The sequence below is a fragment of the Moschus berezovskii genome, chromosome 19 (assembly GCF_049115385.1).
Source record: "Moschus berezovskii isolate FMDL1 chromosome 19, NW_MosBer_1.0, whole genome shotgun sequence".
Lineage (NCBI taxonomy): Eukaryota > Metazoa > Chordata > Mammalia > Artiodactyla > Moschidae > Moschus > Moschus berezovskii.
This window is the reverse complement of record NC_142478.1, coordinates 38,896,878-38,917,535: the sequence shown is the minus strand read 5'-3', so window position 1 is coordinate 38,917,535 and position 20,658 is coordinate 38,896,878. Positions and strand designations below refer to the sequence as shown.

Genomic DNA, 20,658 nt, shown 5'->3' with positions numbered 1-20,658 from the left:
TTTTGCTCTTAGGAACTTTTAATACCTATTTAATATTGTTGTTGTGGCTCAGTGTCTGACTCTTTGCAATCCCATGGACTGCTAGGCTCCTCTGTCCATGGGATATTCCAGGCATGAATACTGGAGTGGGTTGCCATTTTTTTCTTCAGGAGATCTTCCCGACCCAAGGCTTCAACTTTAGCAGGCAGAATCTTTACCACTGAGCCACCTGGAAAGCCCTATTTAATATTGTGTATGTGTGCTATGCTCAGCTTTGTTTGACTATTTGTGACCCTTTATACAATAGCCTCCCAGGCTCCTCTGTCCATGGGATTTTTCAGGCAAGAATACTGGAGTGGGTTTCCATTTCCTACTCCAGGTGATCTTCCTGACCCTATGAGCGAACCCATGTCTCCTGTATTGCAGGCAGATTTCTTTTCTGCTGAACCATTGGGTTGATGATTGAATTTTGTCTGTGTTGATAACTGAAAAGTAAAGATGTAAGAATAATTATAATGTCTCATATGAATTTTTTCTTTTGGTAGGAAACAAATGCTGTACATGTAAATGTTGGAGCTGGTTCATATTTGGAAATTAATATTCCAATGACGGTTGAGGAAAATGGTAAGCTACAATGAGTGTTTTTCTTTTTAAGTGATTATGGGCATAATTAATATATAAATAATTATTAATCTACTTAGACTAAAATTAATTGAGTTTTCTCTTTCAGTTTTCTGTTATATTTTAATGTGCCCTTAGTAAATGCTATATAATTATTCATGCACCTAGAGAGAAGAGAAAAACTGCTTTATTCAAGCTAGTTCTTATTTGTGCTGTCATTGTACTTTATACTTTTCTTTTGTTAGATTGTACAGAATTTGCTTAGCATATGTTTTTCCTGTTAGTCTATTGCTGTGTAAAAACAGGTGCTGTGTATGTCTTTTTTGCCAGTGTATTAGTTCAGTTCAGTTCAGTTGCTCAGTCGTGTCCGACTCTTTGCGACCCCATGAATAACAGCACGCCAGGCCTCCCTGTCCATCACCAACTCCCGGAGTTCACTCAAACTTACCTCCATCGAGTCGGTGATGCCATCCAGCCATCTCATCCTCTGTCGTCCCCTTCTCCTCCTGCCCGCAATCCCTCCCAGCATCAGAGTCTTTTCCAGTGAGTCAACTCTTCGCATGAGGTGGCCAAAGTATTGGAGTTTCAGCTTTAGCATCAGTTCTTCCAATGAACACCTAGGACTGATCTCCTTTAGAATGGACTGGTTAGATCTCCTTGCAGTTCAAGGGACTCTCAAGAGTCTTCTCCATCTCCAACACCACAGTTCAAAAGCATCAATTCTTCGATACCTGGTACCAAACCCAAGACCTGGCACATGAAAAAATGGTCCATGGGCAGAAATTGATTCAGCAGCTAATAAGCTTTGTTTTAGGTTATATCTTTAGTAGATTTTTGTCAGTAAGCTTGTTCTTTGAATAGCGTAATTTTAAGAAAGCAGAATATTTCATGTTTAAAATACTAAATCATGCCCTGATAGTTGTAGTTTCATCTGAGGTAAGATAATCTAAGTTCATTATACATTTGAAATTTGGGCCCTGATACAGATTAATCAGTAACATTAAACATTAAATACTTTTTGTTAAATTTATCAAAATGTCAAATAGTCTTCCTAATTTTTCTTTGTTTTTCCTATTATTACGTTTGTAATTGAGAACAGTTGAAATTCTGCTTTATTTTCTCTTGAGAGTATGGAGAGGAGCAGCTTACCCTTATTTTTAAATTACTGTCTAGCAATGTTTCTATCACTAAGTATGAGTAGAGTAATTTTTATATAATTGGCTCTCTATTCTTGTCTCTGTCACTCATTTTGTTTCTACAATAAGAAGAAAGCAGGCAAAGGGGTTGACTAGATTTATTAGTTTGTGTTAAAAAAGTAGCAGTTGAGTCTTCCTGCTTAGATAATTAATCGAAAAAGTGACTGAAAATGAGATAGTATCTTTTCCCTTTAACTTTAGAGCTATTACAGTGAAGAACTAAATCTTATCTTAGTTACTTTTAAAAGAATAATCATACTAAGTCTTAAAGCAGATATTGAGATTCTCTAGGATTCAGAGCAGTCGGTTGGAAAGAAGCATCTTTTAGGATAGCCTTATGGGCTTCCCTGGTGGCTCAGGTTAAAGCGTCTGCCTCCAATGCAGGAGACCCGGGTTCGATCCCTGGGTCGGGAAGATCCCCTGGAGAAGGAAATGGTAACCCACTCCAGTATTCTTGCCTGGAGAATCCCATGGACAGAGAAACCTGGTAGGCTACAGTCCACGGGGTCGCAAAGAGCTGGACATGACTGAGCGACTTTACTACTACTACTCCTAATTACTGACATACAGGTAATTCTGTAGGGGAAAAGACAATTGGGTGTTGCATAAAATTGAAAATAGTTCAGTTAAGGGAGTGCTTTTGCCTTTTTTTAACTGATGATGCAAATAGGATAATATTTGTACATATTTTTTAGGGGTGCAGTTATTGGTGCACAGGGGTAAAGGGGCCATCTGAGGACTGAGGCATCAGCATCTTGACCTATCATGAATTCATGGGAAGTGCCACAGCACAGTGACTGTGGAACTGCATGAGCTAAAGGTCTAAGGAAAACCCAGTCAGGTTCTTGGTAAAGTTGTTGTTTGGTTGCTTGGTCATGTCTGACTGTTTTGTGACCCCATGGACTGTAGCCTGCCAGGCTCCTCTGTCCATGGAATTTCCCAGGCAAGAATACTGGTCTGAGGCCATTTCCTTCTCCAGAGGATCTTTCTGACCACCCAGGGCTCAAACCCACATCTCCTGCATTGACAGGAGGATTCTTTACTACTGAATCACCAGGCAGCCTGGTAAAGAGTAGATGGCTTTTAAAATGAGTATCTTTAGAGGGAAAAATAGACTGAAGTCTTAGATAATAACTAAATATAACTCAAAATATTTAAAACTTGCCCAAGAGATTCAGATGTTTGGGGAAAAATTGCCCAGAATGGGATGCATGTTGAATTAACCATATAATAATGATCATAGTGTTAGTGTTCATAGGAAGACAGTCTATCAAGAAAAGAAGTGAAATACTCTGAACTTTTCTGCTTTTATTCAGAACAGGGCTGTGTTGTTTGATAACTGTCATTATGTAAGGAATAGCTGTTGTTCAGAAACTGTCACTATATAATGAGTAGTTGAAAATGATGAATATATGTTCCCTTGAGTTAATGGGGAAAAAAAAGACATGGGAGCAATCTTAAATACTTGCTTATTAATCATTTAGAAAATAGACTTGTGGTTTTGCATTAGAAAGCAAAAATCAGGATAGATATTGTGTGGAACTCTTTTTCCATCAGAGCTGTCCAAAATGAGAAATGTTATGGATTAGATAGCATAGTCCACATTATCAGAGGTGTATTTAAATAGTAACTATCTACCAGTTTTCAAGAATTCCTCCTTTGGGTGGTGGGGGAATTTGTTTCCAGTTTCCGAAAATTTTAATTATCTATTTTTTATGTTTTCACCTATTTTAGGTTATACCCCTACGATTAAAGGACAACTCTTACATGTTGACGCCACTACCAGCATGCAATACCGGACTCTTTTAGAAGCGGAAATGTTAGCAGTAAGTCTAACGTATATGATGATACGTGTACACCCATAAAATACAAATTTGGGGTTTTCAGTGGTCAAGTCATCAGATGATTTGCCTTCTTATTCAGGAACCACCAGGTGCTCTTGCCCATATTTTTGGGAAGACGATAGATTCTCGATGCTTTGGATTCCTTTTGGCCTCTCCCTATTGCTCTTCTTTTAGGGGAAATGAATATAAGGCAGCAATACATCGGTTTTTGGCCTTTAAAAATTTGAGAAGTTGTTACAAAATTGTTTTTAAACTTCATTGTATGGCTAGACTTTATCCCGTGCTGTAAATAATTAGATAAATTTTTACTGTATGTTTCCTGGCCCCATCAGATTCTTTCTCAAGCTTAATACTTACTGTCCATTTTACTTGATGAATAAAGTACAAGGAAGAAAATTTTATTGATACCCTAAATTGTGCCACGTTAGAAACAGAATTAATGTGGAAACACTCATTAAAAATTTCAGGCTGGTAACTCATTAATCAAGCTGATTGTTATTTTTTTGTCAGGGATAACAATAATAACCAAATTTACTGTGTGGAATAGCTAATATTCAGAGAGGATTGTTTTGTATTAGATGGTATCATTAGGTCCTTAATTGCTTATCTAAACAAGCATATTTACACAATATATGTAAATTAAGAGGAAAATTTTACAGTTACTCAAGAATATATTGAATACTATAAATATGTGTTAAACTGACATATTTAGCATTTTAATGAATTTCTGAGCTATTGCTGATAAATGGTACTGTGCAATAATTCTATTCCTGGTCAGGCAGCTCTTGCCTTTGGAGAATTGCCAAGTCTTGGCAGGTGAAATATATCACAAAGCACCATGTCAGATTTATAACTACTGTGCTGTCAAATGAGAATCCGGGAGGCACTGGCTAAACTTCTGTGTGACAGGGTTCTTTGCACTCTTCCCTCCTTTACCCTGAGCCTCTCAATTAACAGATTAAGTTTAAAGAAGAATTAATGAGGTTCCTCTCTTTGTTTAGCTACAGTATCAAAACTGTAGCCTGATTTGTTCTTAAACTTTTTTGGCCACATCGTGGCCTAGTATTTCATGAGCTGGCTATAACCATGGATACTGACCTTTCAGTTCAGTTCAGTCACTCAGTCGTGTCCGACTCTTTGCGACCCCATGAATCACAACACGCCAGGCCTCCCCGTCCATGACCAACTCCCGGAATTCACTCAAACTCATGTCCATCGAGTCAGTGATGCCATCCAGCCATCTCATTCTCTGTCGTCCCCTTCTCCTCCCGCCCCCAATCCTTCCAGCATCAGAGTCTTTTCCAGTGAGTCAACTCGTCACATGAGGTGGCCAAAGTATTGGACTTTAGCATCAGTCCTTCCAATGAACACCAGGACTGATCTCCTTTAGAATGGACTGGTTGGATCTCCTTGCAGTCCAAGGGACTCTCAAGAGTCTTCTCCAGCACCACAGTTCAAAAGCATCAATTCTTCGGCGATCAACCTTCTTCACAATCCAACTCTCACATCCTTTAGCCACAGCAATTTGAAAATCTGTATAGGACCCTCTGTTCAACTCAGTAGGAAAATAAGTTTTAATTAACAGATTGTGTGAGTTCATTTCTAATGCTGTTCACAAATGTCACGTTTTAACGTCTAACATTTTGCTTAACATTTGGTTTGCAGTTTCACATCAATGCCAGCTACCCCCGAATATGGAACATGCCACAGACATGGCAGTGTGAATTAGAGGTTTATAAAGCCACCTACCACTTCATCTTTGCACAGAAGAATTTCTTCACAGGTAATTTTCTAATAAGTAAAAATACAGTGAGATTTATCAGAGTGAATTTGTTTATATTAATTAAGTTTTGCTTTTAGATTCAACATGGGGACTTAATGGCACAATTCATACTTTTTTACTTTTATACTTCTTTTGGGGCCGAGATTATTAGAGGAAAAATTTATATATATATGTTCTGTGCTGTCCTTTAACCCATAGAAGGAAAATGTGAACCCAAAATTGACCTTGGAAGGAAGTGCAAGAATTCATTTTTGTGTCACTCTAATGAGGGGGTTAGATGGGGAAATGAATTGGTTTTTTCCTCTTTATGAATTAGGCATCATAGTGGATTTATTATTTTGTTTTAATTATTGTAATCCACAGACAATATATTCACATAGTCAAATATGTTTTTGTATTCATTTCTGTTGATGTGTGTAATTGAATTGATACTATCGTTAGTTGGAAAAATTCTTTTATTTCTTGCAGCATGTTATGATAGCTACTTATTACATTTTATGATTATGGGAATGTGTAGTCTTAGTCTCTGAGTAACATAAATGTTTAATCACTATAGTAATTTAAATTATTACATAAAAATAAGCATCTTTTTAGCCTTTCTGTAAGAAGTTTAACCAAACAGAATCAGTCTGCTTTTCCAAGATCAGTGGCTACCCCAGAGTTTCTGATATTTGTTTGATTGCTACATTTGTGCATTTATTTGTCCACTCACCAGTTGTTTATTTGTGGGTATAGCAGTGATTAAGATACGCATAGGTAGTCCTGTCATGACATTATTTACTAGCAATATGATGTGGGCCAAATTGTTTAATTAGCTTACGTTTCAGTTCTTTATCTATGAAATAGAGACTAGTTACATGATTCTTATGACCAGCCTAGATAGCATATTAAAAAGCAGAGACATTACTTTGCCAACCAAGGTCCGTCTAGTCAAGGCTATGGTTTTTCCCGTGGTCATGTATGGATGTGAGAGTTGGACTGTGAAGAAAGCTGATCGCCGAAGATTTGATGCTTTTGAACTGTGGTGCTGGAGAAGACTCTTGAGAGTCCCTTGGACTGCAAGGAGATCCAACCAGTCCATTCTAGAGGAAATCAATCCCGGGTGTTCATTGGAAGGACTTATGCTAAAGCTGAAACTGCAATACTTTGGCCACCTCATGCGACGAGTTGACTCACTGAAAAAGACTCTGATGCTGGGAGCGATTGAGGGTAGGAGGAGATGGGGACGACAGAGAATGAGGTGGCTGGATGGCATCACCGACTCGATGGACATGAGTTTGAGTGAACTCCGGGAGTTGGTGATGGACAGGGAGGCCTGGCGTGCTGTGGTTCATGGGGTCGCTAAGAGTCGGACACGACTGAGCGACTGAACTGAACTGAACATGATTCTTCTCCAGGATTCAGGTTTCAAGGTCTCAGTAGTAGAAACTTTGACAGAGTCCCAGAAAGCTAAACTTTTGTCAGTGAAGCTGGACAGTGAATATTAATTCAGGTTTATGGAAAAAAAAAATCTAAAACTTAGTGTGTATTAGTGTCTGTCTCTGTTTTAAGCAGTTTTACATATTAAATCATTAAACCCCTATAATAACTCTCTGAGGTCAATTTTATTATCATTATTTTACAGAAGAGGGTAGTCAGTTACAGAGTGGTTAAGCACTTTGTCCAGGTTTAGGTTGACTAGGTCAGGTTAGGATTCCAACCCAATAGTCTGGTCAAGAATCTGTTTTTATATAAATAACTTCTTTTCCTTCTCACTTAATATTTTGTCATTTCTAACTTTGCTTATCTTTAAAGTAGATTCCAGTTTCTTTTTTTTTAGATTTTTTAGATTAAAAATTATTTAATTTATTTAAACTTAAAGAAAAAACCCAACATTTGCAAGCATGTTATACTTTACATTGTGTTTCCTCCAGATTTCACAATCTCAGACTTTAGTAATGCTAAGAATAGTTCAGTTCAGTTCAGTTCAGTTCAGTCGCTCAGTCGTGTCCGACTCTCCGCGACCCCATGAATCACAGCACGCCAGGCCTCCCTGTCCATCACCAACTCCCGGAGTTCACTCAAACTCATGTCCACAGAGTCCGTGATGCCATCCAGCCATCTCATTCTCCGTCGTCCCCTTCTCCTCCCGCCCCCAACCTTTCCCAGCATCAGAGTCTTTTCCAGTGAGTCAACTCGTCGCATGAGGTGGCCAAAGTATTGCAGTTTCAGCTTTAGCATCAGTCCCTCCAATGAACATCCAGGATTGATCTCCTCCAGAATGGACTGGTTGGATCTCCTTGCAGTATAAGGGACTCTCAAGAGTCTTCTCCAACACCACAGTTCAAAAGCATCGATTCTTCGGCGGTCAGCCTTCTTCACAGTCCAACTCTTAGATAGAAGTATAAATTTCTCAAGATTTAAAGTTTATTTTGTAGTAGTGCTTACATTTAGACTGAATATTTTATTAAACAGGTACTCATTTCTTAAATTATAATTGTGTTTTTCTTAAATCATTTTCTTTCTCTAACCTTGATCCTTCTACCTGTTGAAATTCACTTTTTGAGTTATTTTTTTCTAAAATTGACTTGGAGAAATTTTTAAAATGTAGAAAGGTACAAAGCTTAAGTTCTCATTTCCCAGATTTAACAACAGTAATATTTAGATATATTACTTCTGAAATCTTTCTGCTGCTGTGTGCATGCTCAGTAGTGTCTTACTCTTTGCGACCCCATGGACTAGTAACCCACCAGGCAACTCTGTTGATGGGATTTTCCAGGCAAGAACACTGGAGTGGGTTGCCATTTCCTCTCCAGGGGATCTTTCCAACCCAGGGATCGAACCTGCATCCCCTGCATTGGCAGGAGGATTATTTGCCACTGCACCACCTAGGAAACCCATAGAAATCTTTCTTCTGCTGCTGCTAAGTCTCTTCAGTCGTGTCCGACTCTGTGCGACCCCACAGATGGAAGCCCACCAGGCACCCCTGTCCCTGGGATTCTCCAGGCAAGAACAGTGGAATGGGTTGCCATTTCTTTCTCCAAGAAATCTTTCTAGAGTCCTTTCTAGAGTCCTTTAAAAACTTTTTTATTCTTTAAAAAAGATACTGTCAGAGTAATATTAGTCTAATCTTAGAGAAAACATACTTGGTCATAGTGTTTGAATTGCTTTTCTCTTTTCTCAGTTTTACATTTCTTTATTGACAGATTTTTGCAGAAAATAAATTATCTATTTGTATGTCTCAAGAACCATTCTCACATTAGTTATTAGTGAGCTAATATTGTTCATAAGCGATTTCAATGTGAGACAAAGATCACTTCATGATAAAAACAATATAGAGCCACCTCAGGAATGAAAGATACAAAACAAAGACAGAAGTAAAGTCTTTACTGGCGATAGTGAAATTGACTTACATTTACTGTAAGAGAAGAACACGACATTATAATAGTATTACAATCCCAGTACCACTTGATGGATATTTTATAGGGTGTAGCTTTTCTGGTAGCTCAACTGGTAAAGTATCCATCTGCAACGCAGGAGACCCCAGTTTTATTCCTGGGTGGGAAGATCTCGCTGGAGAGGGGATAGCCTACCCACTCCTGTATTCTTGGGCTTCTTTGGTGACTCAGCTGGTAAAATATCCACCTTCAACGTGGGAGACCTGGGTTCAATCCCTGGGTTTGGAAGATTCCCAGAGAAGAGAATGGCTATCTACCTCAGTATTCTGGCCTGGAGAATTCCATGGACTATATACAGTCCGAGGGGTTGCAAAGAGTCAGACACACTGAGTGACTTTTGCTGGCCTAACAACTTAATTATAAAGTAAGTTGTAAATGAGTTTTTTTCCCAGACTAACATTTAGATTACCAACTTCACAACTTTTTTTTCAATTCCCAATATTTGTTGAGACGTGTTTTACAGTTTGGTCCGTTACCATTGAAAAAAATTCCATGTATATTTGAAACAAATGTAGTTAACAAATTGCCTGTTAGTTCATGTTTAGCTGAATTTTTCAAACATTCTGTATATTTACTGATTTTTAGTATGCTTGACTTATCAATAATTAAGCATCAAGCATCAAAAAGCTTCCTTTTTCTGGTAAATTTATTTGGTAAAACCAGCTGGTAATAAAAGCACGTTTTGGTTTAAAGAGAAATACATATCGAAAATAGTTTTTGAGATTCCTAGTGAAAATACTTTGTTACCATATATATATTTTTTTTAATAGAACAGTCTTTGGGACTCTGTGGGAGAGGGTGAGGGTGGGATGATTTGGGAGAATGGCATTGAAACATGTATATTATCATATGTGAAACGAATCGCCAGTTCAGGGTCAATGCATGATACAGGATGCTCGGTGCCGGTATGTGGGGATGACCCAGAGGGAGGATAAGGAGGGGAGGGAGGTGGGAGGGGGGTTCAGAAGGGGGAACTCATATACACCCGGGGTGGATTCATGTCAAGGTATGGCAAAACCAACCAATATAATATTGTAAAATGTTACCATAATTTTTAATATTTATCAGTAAAGATGTTGTCTAAGCTGGTGGGGAAACTGTACTGCAGAATATATTGAAATTGTAGATAAGATACTTGAAAAACTTGTAAGACGTTAAAATAGAAATTGACTAATAACTATAAAATTACTTTGGTTTCCTTAGATTAGTAGATTGTTTGAATTTGTGTTTATTTCACTAGCAATTATATTTCAGCCTTTTAAGTAGTAGCATCAAGTAAATAAATTCAACCACTATAAGCTGAGAGTCTCTTATGAATAATGATTCAAAACAAATATAAAGCATGATCTCAACCTGCGGAAAATTAGGAGGGTATCGGCAGAGGGAGCTCTGGAGCCTAAGCTTACCTTCAGGCAAGGGAGTCTTGGCTGCAGGCCCCCTCCTGGGCATGGAGGGCAGTGTGTGTTTCCTGTTGGTCATGGAGAAGGCAGGCTGGAGGCTCAAAGCCAGGGGCAAAGGGGACTTCTACGGCATCTGTCACCCCATCTCCCTGGCCTCCCTCAGTTCTCCACACTTATGTCTTTCCTTCCTCTCACTGTCTGACTCTGCCCCTTCCCTATAGCCCAGCCTGGATCCATCCCCATGACGTATTTGCACCCTCCCACTGCTCCCCTGACCACAGCCCTCCCCCTGCAGACACCCCCTCTTCTACATGGGTGACCCGCTTCACTCTATCTAGGGTCTCACCTCTAGCCACTCTCCAGCTTTCTGCTGTAGTCTAACCTCAAGCCCTTCTGGTGTGGTCTAACCTCGGAACTTTCCACTGTGATCATGCCCTTGACCTGCAGTCTAACATCTAACCTTGTCCTGTATTTTCACCTCTCACCCTCCTACAGCAGCTTCACTGCCCTTATGGTTTAACATCAAACCATTCCAGTGGTCCAAGGTCCACCCTAGAACTCTCCCTTGCTATTTAACCTCCAACTGATGTGGTCTAGATTTCCCTGATGGCTCAGCAATTAAAGAATCCATCTGCAGTGCAGAGGAGACAGGAGACGCAGGTTCGATCCCTGGGTCGGGAAGGTCCCCTGGAGAAGGAAATGGCAACCCACTCCAGTATTCTTGCCTGAAAAATCCCATGGACAGAAGAGCCTGGCAAGCTACAATCCAAAGGGTTGCAAAGAGTCAGACGTGACTGAGCAACTAAGCACATTTAATACAGGCGTGCAGCTAAGCATAAGAAATGCTTATGTGCATTTCTTTATCAATCTCAAGTATATCACACAAGCATGAATTGTGACCCTAACAAGTACATATAAGATGTGAATACAGAGGAAATCATCATGATCTGAAGGCAATTAGGGAAAGTATGGAAGGGCATTAAGATCTGAAATGATCTTTGTAAATGAACTCAGTAACATTAATGAAAATTTGCATAGTGTTTTCATAAAACATTCCAAAGCATATTCATTTGTATGACCTTCACAACTCTGAAAAGAGACAGCTGTTACTGTTATCCCTGAGTTAACGGTAAGGAGGTTGAAGAAACATTCAACAACTTGGGCAGACTCACGAAGCCAGTAAGTGGGAGAGACATTTAAGAACAATTTTTTGACTGTAGACCCTTGTTCTCTCTATGATCATGCTATTGTTAAAGATGGTTAGCATTTTCCTTAACAAAGAGATTACCAAAGAGTGTGTTTATTTTAGAAGGGATGAATAATTTGAGTAAAAGTGCAGAACCAAGCATGTTTATGAGGGGAAAACATGAGGAAAAACAACTTGATGTGTGATAAATTTTGTATTGTGTATTGGTTAATCCCAGAGATGACGTTTGGGTACCTCCTGAGTGCTGACCATTGTATTAAAGCTAGTGGTGATGCAGTCAGGATACTTAGGTACGATGGTATGTAGAAATAAAGTTTTAGAAGTAAGCATAGATACTGTAAGATATGATGAACTACTGGGATTGCTTGCTATAAAAGAAATAAAAATGTATTTAAAATAAAGTAAAATTAAGTGGAATTTTCCTTTCTCTAGTTTCAGAATAGGTTAATTGGACATATGCCTTTTATTGCTGATATAGTAAAACTCTGCATCTTATTAATATCAATTTTCATTGAACCTTGATATTAAATTATTTTGTCATTTTCCCAAGAGAGGATTTAATATATGTGTACAAGTTTCTGTACATTGCAGTTATTTTTAAAATGAGTTCATATGATATTTGACTTCTGATTTCTTTACTGAATCTAATATTTCTCCTTTAAAGAGATCCTCTAAAATTCAAGGAAAATGACTTTAAATATGTAATTATTTTTGCCTATTATTTTTCTTAGGATATCTTTAATAAGTGCTACCATTCATGTGAAGATTTTTTTTTGTACAGTTCTTCTGTGTATTCTTGCCACCTCTTCTTAATATCTTCTGCTTCTGTTAGGTCCATACCATTTCTGTCCTTTATCGAGCCCATCTTTGCATGAAAAGTTCTCTTGGAATCTGTAATTTTCTTGAAGAGATCTCTTGTTTTTCCTATTCTGTTGTTTTCCTCTATTTCTTTGCATTGATCACTGAGGAAGATTTTCTTATCTCTCCTTGCTATTCTTTGGAACTCTGCATTCAGATGCTTATATCTTTCCTTTTTTCCTTTGCTTTTTGCTTCTCTTCTTTTCACAGCTATTTGTAAGGCCTCCTCAGACAGCCATTTTGCTTTTTTGGATTTCTTTTCCGTGGGGATGGTCTTGGTCCCTGTCTCCTGTACAGTGTCACGAACCTCCGTCCAGAGTTCATCAGGCACTCTATCTATCAGATCTAGTCCCTTAAATCTGTACATGGAACAACAGACTGGTTCCACATAGGAAAAGAGTACGTCAAGGTTGTGTATTGTCACCCTGCTTATTTAACTTATATGCAGAGTACATCATGAGGAATGCTGGGCTGGAAGAAGCACGAGCTGGAATCAAGATTGCTGGGAGAAATATCAATAACCTCAGATATGCAGGTGACACCAGCCTTATGGCAGAAAGTGAAGAGGAACTCAAAAGCCTCTTGATGAAAGTGAAAGAGGAGAGTAAAAGGTTGGCTTGAAACTCAACATTCAGAAAACAAAGATCATGGCATCTGGTCCCATCACTTCATGGGAAATAGATGGGGAAACAGTGGAAACAGTGTCAGACTTTATTTTTTTGGGCTCCAAAATCACTGCGGATGCTGATTGCAGCCATGAAATTAAAAGACGCTTACTCCTTGGAAGGAAAGTTATGACCAACCTAGATAGTATATTACAAAGCAGAGACATTACTTTGCCAACCAAGGTCCGTCTAGTCAAGGCTATGGTTTTTCCCGTGGTCATGTATGGATGTGAGAATTGGACTGTGAGGAAAGCTGATCGCCGAAGAATTGATGCTTTTGAACTGTGGTGCTGGAGAAGACTCTTGAGAGTCCCTTGGACTGCAGGGAGATCCAACCAGTCCCTTCTAAAGGAGATCAATCCTGGGTGTTCATTGGAAGGACTGATGCTAAAGCTGAAACTCCAATACTTTGGTCACCTCATGCGATGAGTTGACTCACTGGAAAAGACTCTGATGCTGGGAGGGATTGGGGGCGGGAGGAGAAGGGGACGACAGAGAATGAGATGGCTGGATGGCATCACCGACTCGATGGACATGAGTTTGAGTGAACTCCAGGGTTTGGTGATGGACAGCGAGGCCTGGTGTGCTGTGATTCATGGGGTCGCAGAGAGTCGGACACGACTGAGCGACTGAACTGAACCATTCATGTGCTGTGTTGTAACATTTTCTGTGCTAAAAGTTCACTTATTATCCCCTAAATTCGCACAATAAGTCTGTGCAGTTTTCCCCATTTTGTAAGAGAGAAGACCAATAGAATTTTAGTCATTTGTTCAATATTATATAACTAGTAAAATGATAAGCCAGAATATAAACCCAGGACTATCTGGTTGTCAAGAGTTTGTGTTATAACAATGGTACTTGCTTCTTTCTATCAAATACAACAAGTTCTGATTTTGTAGCACTGTATTATGTAATGACTGTACACAGATGAGCTTGACCCCTTTAGGAGGATATGATTTATTGAAGAATGTGATTCCTGTGAGTATACAATGCATGCAAATGATGTGAATGCCAGAAGGAAAAGAACTGTGATAGAATAGGGCTAACATCTTTATATAGTATAAAGAGCTTTTGCCTGTTGGGATTAAAAAAATATTTAAGTATGAAAGGATATGCAGACAAAGTATATGAACACAATTTTGAAGAGCAACAATTAAACCATCTGAAGCAGCAGTACAGTAAATCAGCAGTCAATAAAGCTGATTGACTGTAATTCTAAGGCCAAGACTTTGTTTTGCTCACATTGTATTCCCAGGGTCTAGAACAGAGTGTGCACACAGTAGACATTCTGTAGATATTTGTTTTGTGAATAAAGTTGCATGAAAAAATGTTCAGCCCTACTTGTAATTAAAAAATTCAGTTAAACAGATATCATTTTTCAGTTATCAAGCTGCAGCACCCCAGCTGCCATCAAAAACATAAAAATAGAGAGGTTGAAAGAAATATAATGCAGGAACAGGTACAGTGAAATAGTTGACCATACATTTTTAATAACATAAATTGATCTACTACTTTTGGAAAGCAGTTTGTGATTTATTGTTGCTTAGGCACTTAGTCGTGTTCAACTGTTTGCGACCCTGTGGACTGTAGCTCTCCAGGCGCCTCTGTCCACAGGATTTCCCAGGAAAGAATGCGGGAGTGGGTTGACATTTCCTTCTCTAGGGGATCTTCCTGACCCAGGAATCGAACCTGTGTCTCCTGAATCTTCTGCATTGGCAGGTAGATTCTATACCACTGAGCCAGCTGGGGAGTCCTTGTGATTTATAATAGCCTTAAAAAAATTCATAAACTTTGACGTAGCAAATCTACTTTTGAAACCTATCCTGACAAAATAATTCTGAATATGTAGAATATCTTGTATGGAAATATATGCAATAACATTATCTACAACAAAAGTTTGAAGAAAGACTAAATATCCAAGTACAGTAAATGGTTAAATAAATCTTTGCAGATCTATTTAATGAACTATCATTAAATTCTTTGTTCAGTTCGGTCGCTCAGTCGTGACTGACTCTTTGAGACCCCATGAATCACAGCACGTCAGGTCTCCCTGTCCATCACCAGCTCCCGCAGTTCACTCAAACTCATGTCCATCGAGTCGGTGATGCCATCCAGCCATCTCATTCTCTGTCGCCTCCTCCTCCTCTTGCCCTCAGTCTTTCCCAGCATCAGGGTCTTTTCCAATGAGTCAGCTCTTCGCATCAAGTTGTCAAAGTATTGGAGCTTCAGTTTCAGCATTAAACCTTCCAATGAATATTCAGGATGAATTTCCTTTAGGATTGACTGGCTTGATCTCCTTGCTGTCCAGGGGACTCTCAAGAGTCTTCTCCAACACCACAGTTCAAAAGTGTCAATTCTTTGGCACTCAGCCTTCTTTATGGTTCAACTCTCACATCTGTACATGACTACTGGAAAAACCATAGCTTTGACTATACTGACCTTTGTCAGCAAATTAATGTCTCTGCTTTATAATACACTGTCTACGTTTGTCAGAGCTATTCTTCAAAGGAGCAAGTGTTTTTTAGTTTAATGGCTGCAGTCACCATCTGCATTGATTTTGGAGCCCAAGAAAATGAAATCTGAAACTGTTTCCACATTTTCCCCATCTGTTCGCCATGATCTTAGTTTTTTGAATGTTGAGTTTTTGAGCCAGCTTTTTCACTCTCCTCTCTCACCTTCATCAAGAGGCTGTTTAGTTCCTCTTCACTTTCTGTCATTAAAGAGGTATTATCTGCATATATGAGGTTGTTGGTGATTCTCCTGCAATCTTAATTTAGCTCCATCTTAATCACCTTTTAATATTTTTGTATAAAAATTCTTTTTAGTTACAATTTAAAACATCATTTTTGATGTTAGAATATTTTTATTTTGTTTTCTTAATTTCAATTAATTGTACATTTTGTCTTCTACCCCAATAATTTTAGATTTAATTCAAGACTGGTCAAGTGATAGTGCACCAGACATTTTTTCATTTGTTCCCTATACATGGAATTTTAAAATCATGTTTCATCAATTTGAAATGATTTGGGCAGCTAATCAGCACAACTGGATTGACTGTTCCACTAAACAACAGGAAAATGGTAGGTGCTTTTAAAAAACTAGGTTAAATTCTGTTCATTAAGACAAATAAAGAAAATCGGTGTTGATTTTGTAGTTTTAATAGATACTAGAATTGACCTTTTTTGCATTGTCTTGTGAGACTCTCAGAGAACTATTTCAGAATTCATACCGAACTAATCAGTTAAGTTTAATTTTATTTAGGTATGTATTTAAGGCAGTTTTTATTTAATTTTTTTTAAAATTAAATTTCTTTTTCTCTTTTTTTGCAGTGTACCTGGCAGCCTGTGGGGAAACATTAAACATTGATTTTTCTTTGCCTTTTACGGACTTTGTTCCAGCTACATGTAATACCAAGTTCTCTTTAAAAGTACGTATAATTGGATGCATTGTTTGTTCCACAAGGTTTATTAATAGGTTTGATTTCCTGGTGGTTATCTTTAGTCTCTCCTGCCCATTCTGTTGCCAGCCTGCAGTATTTTGGCTTTCTTCCTCTGTTCACTAACTTTAGTGTCACAGAATTGCTCCTGTTTTTTTTTTTTTTTTGGTAGTTAATTGCAATATTCTGCCATTCCTATAAATTTCCTACGTTCCCCTAAGAAGTTGGACAGTAATTTGAAAACATATGTGTACTCCAGTATTCATGGCAGCATTATTTACAGTAACCAGGATATGGAAGCAGCCTTAGTGCCCATTGACAGATGAATGAATGTGGATGAAGAAAATGTGGTATATATACGCATTGAAGTATTATTCAGCCTTAAAAAAGAATGAGATCTTGCCATTTGTGACAGATGACCTAGAATAGGTATTATGCTTAGTGAAATAAGTCAGACAGAGAAAGACAAATACTGTATGTTTTCACTTATATTTGGAATCTAAAGAACAAAATGAATAAATAAAACAGAAATAGACTCTCATATACAAAAAACAAACTAGTGGTTACTAGAAGGGAGGGGGTGAAATAGGTGAAGGAGATTAAAAGGTATAAATTACCAGTTATAAAATAAATAGGTCACAGAGATATAATGTAGAGCACAGGGAATATAATCAATATCTTGTCAGAACTTTGTATAATGTGTAATCCATAAAAACATTGAATCACTGTGTTATGCAACTAAAATAAGTATATTGAATAATATTGTATGTAACTATGCAACTTCAGTTAAAAGAGTTGGCTGATGAAAAAAAATTCCTTGAGTCAATTATTTTGTTAGGGCTCATTTCTAACCTCTGTGACTAATCTTTATTTTCTCTTAAGAATTTATTGTAGCTCTAATGTTTTACTGAGTCTGTGAGGTAGATTTTACATTTTTTGTGCAGTTGACCCTTGAACAGTCTGAGGATTGGGGTGCTGACTCTCCCTGACATCAAAAACTTCATGTGCAACTTAGAGTTGGTTCTCCTTAGATCCTCTATATCCTTGGTTCCTCTGTATCCAAGGTTCAGGATCTGCAGATTCAACCAACTGCAGATCATATAGTAATGTAGTATTTACCACTGAAAAAAAATCCACGTGTAAGTGGACTTGTGCATTCACACCTGTATTATTCAAAGATCATCAGTATTTCATTTCTAATTGTACCCTTGAATTCAGGGAATAAACGCAAGGACCCTTATTCCTTTTATCCAAAAGCCAGCTCTTAGGAGTTCAAAATTCATGGTACATCTAATTTTAAGGTATATACAACCAATAGTAGTTGTAGTATTGATGGAGGTTATGGTGGTAAAAAATAAAAACAATAGTATGAGCAGCCAGCACTTTTTAACATCTTCTTAGTGCTAGGTACTATTCCAATTGCTTTATGTATAGTAACTCATTTAATTCTCAGAACAACCTTCTTAAAGTAGTTGTTATGTACATTTGTGGAATAGGAAACTGAGGAGGCAAGTTTATGTAACTTGTCAGCTAGTGAGTGGCTAAGTTGAAATTTGGACCCAGGCAGTAAAGCTTACTGTGGTGCCTGTTAAGATTAGGGCACCTGTAAGGGGAAAAAGTGAAACTCAGTGAAGATCCTTTGATATAATTCTTAAAAGCCAGTTGAGGAACCAAGCCTGAATATAGACAATCATATTTTTAAAAGTAATGAAAATACTGAACGTATTCCATCTGAGCTTATATTAGATAATTTTAGTTTTTGTTTTTTCAACTGAATTATATGTGAAATATCCAAGGAAACCTTCTTACTGTTCTCTAAAAATTTTGCAGTTTGTTTCCCTAATTTTTTTCTTGACTTTCTAAGCAGAATTTCAGATAATGTAAAATCTTATTCTAATTACTTACCTGACTATTCAGTGTAAATTTCAGATTTATTTTTTATTGAATTTATTCTCAAGCGTATTATAGATAGACTTGCTTATAAATAGTATTCTAACAAACTTCTGTACCTGTTTTATTACTTTGGGTTATTATAAATTGTTTTTTAGGGTGAAGATGTTGACCTTCATTTGTTTCTACCAGATTGCCACCCTAGTAAATACTCATTATTTATGCTGGTAAAGAATTGCCACCCCAATAAAATGACTCATGATACTGGTATTCCTGCTGAATGTCAAAGTGGCCAGAAAACAGTTAAACCAAAATGGCGGAACATTACTCAAGAAAAGTAAGTATTTAATATTAGCGATTTAAGTATTTTGTGTTAATGTGGAGAAATTATGCTTTCAGTCCTTTCAGAGAATAATAGTAAAATTTGTTTATATGTAACTGGTGTCTAAATATAATTAAAGGAAGAAGTACCTGACTAGAAATTATTTTTTACTCTTCAAAGGGCTGGTTGGGTTGAATGCTGGACTGTCCCAAGTGTCATGCTTACAATTGATTATACATGGCATCCAATTTATCCACAAAAAGCAGATGAACAGCTGAAACAGTCATGTAAGTATTTCTGTATAATCAGTATCTTAAAATATCAAAACTTATAAACATCAAGGATTCAAAGAAGAAATTAAAACTTTTTGGAAATGCATCTATTCTTTTGACATAATTATGCATTTCAGGTCTTCTAAGATTTTTGGTATAACTTTCTTTGGGCATTTGCTATCAATTACTAGGCCAAGCTGTTCCTTGGTTTCCTTTATCTCATTTAATCCTTAAAGCAACTCTGTGAAATAGATATTATAATATAATTGTCATTGTAGAGTTGAGGAAATATGCTCAGAGAAAGGAATAATTTTCTCAAGGTCTGGTGGGCAGAGCTGGAGTATGAAATCAGGTATATGTACATCTATAGATTTAGAGTGCTTGATTTTGTAAAATGTTAGTTTCTTTAATGCATTTTGACAGCTGTCATATTATTTATAGTTTCCCTGAGGCTTAAGTGCGGCTTTATTTGGGTTCAAAGTGGAATTAGAGTCTAGTGAAAATATTTTCTTTGTATTTTTCCAGTGAGTTAAGTATTAAAGAATAGTTTTTGGAACTTTCTTATATATAGATCTTGATAATGCCACAGTGCATTTGTATAGCTGTTTATGTGAAAATAACTTTATAGTTTAATGTCCAAGTATAGTTAGAGCCTAGTTCTGACCCAGCTTTACTGTATATTGCCAGAACTTGACAAGAATATTGCCTTTGTTAATGAAAACTTTTTATTGATTCTTTATAATAGTAATAATAATAAGCAAAGACTTATTTGGAGCTCTTTCTGGATTTGTGTATTTTTATATGTATTTCAATGAAGTCTATTCTTTATTGCATTTCTAATTATTAGTCTTTTAGTTTTGTTTTCATTATATACTGGAGACATTTTATTAGTGTTAGTTGCTTTCATGTTTACAAAACAGAATTTTTTAGTGAGTAGTTCCTTGAAGAACTTTTAAGAGATCCTTTTCCTCCTTTCCACTCAAACATTATTCTTTTTTTCCCCTCAATTTATTCCAGTGTCGGAAATGGAAGAAACAATGCTATCTGTGTTAAGGCCATCTCAGAAAACAGACAGAGTTGTTTCTTCTCCCTCTACTTCTTCACGTCCTCCTATTGATCCCTCAGAACTTCCACCAGATAAACTTCATGTAGAAATGGAACTTTCTCCAGATTCTCAGATAACTCTCTATGGACCTCTGTTAAATGCCTTTCTGTGTATTAAGGTAAGATTTTTAAAAGAAAGTCCATATTTTTAAATGTAGGAAAAGCAGTTAACCATCTAATTGATACTGAGACCATTTGAAATGGCCAGTTTTATGATTTAAAGCATTTAGGATATATTATGCATTGACTGAACTTGTGGTGTTAGGCTCAATTATAAAATTATTTGTTAAAAATCGTGTTAAAAACTCGTCAGTTTAGCATTTTTTTGAGAAGTTAGTGTATTCTAGGAATTTTGTGCTAAGAAAAATGATATAGCATCTGTTGCTAAGAAGATAGGCTAGAGAATTATACAGGATAGATATGTACATGGACCATTTTAATACATTGTAATTAATGTGGCAGCAGAAGTATAAAAGAACTTTGTTATCTGAGGATATCTGTACCAGGAAAAGGCTACTTCAAGTGAGTTCATTAAAAACCAGAAATTTTACTTCATGGTAAATAGTAAGCAAAGAGTTATTTGGAGCTCTATCTTGAAAATTGAAGCAAATATGTGAAAATGAATTCATTTCAGCGTAGGACAA

The 20,658-nt window shown here is 37.2% G+C and overlaps 1 protein-coding gene across 10 annotated transcripts in view; it reads left to right on the top strand.

The window, feature by feature from the left end:
- The window catches only part of BLTP1 (bridge-like lipid transfer protein family member 1), a 211,177-nt gene that overhangs the window by 50,900 nt on the left and 139,619 nt on the right, over positions 1–20,658 (top strand). For all 10 annotated transcript variants that reach the window (XR_016035322.1, XM_055405582.2, XM_055405581.2 and 7 more), the window contains exons 13-20: positions 525–603; positions 3,531–3,622; positions 5,306–5,423; positions 15,915–16,070; positions 16,320–16,417; positions 18,475–18,653; positions 18,819–18,925; positions 19,928–20,133. Coding sequence is in view for 9 of the 10 variants with exons in the window: in XM_055405582.2 (XP_055261557.2) it covers positions 525–603; positions 3,531–3,622; positions 5,306–5,423; positions 15,915–16,070; positions 16,320–16,417; positions 18,475–18,653; positions 18,819–18,925; positions 19,928–20,133 (1,035 nt within the window). In the remaining variant the exon portion in view is untranslated. The remainder of the gene's footprint in view (positions 1–524; positions 604–3,530; positions 3,623–5,305; positions 5,424–15,914; positions 16,071–16,319; positions 16,418–18,474; positions 18,654–18,818; positions 18,926–19,927; positions 20,134–20,658) is intronic.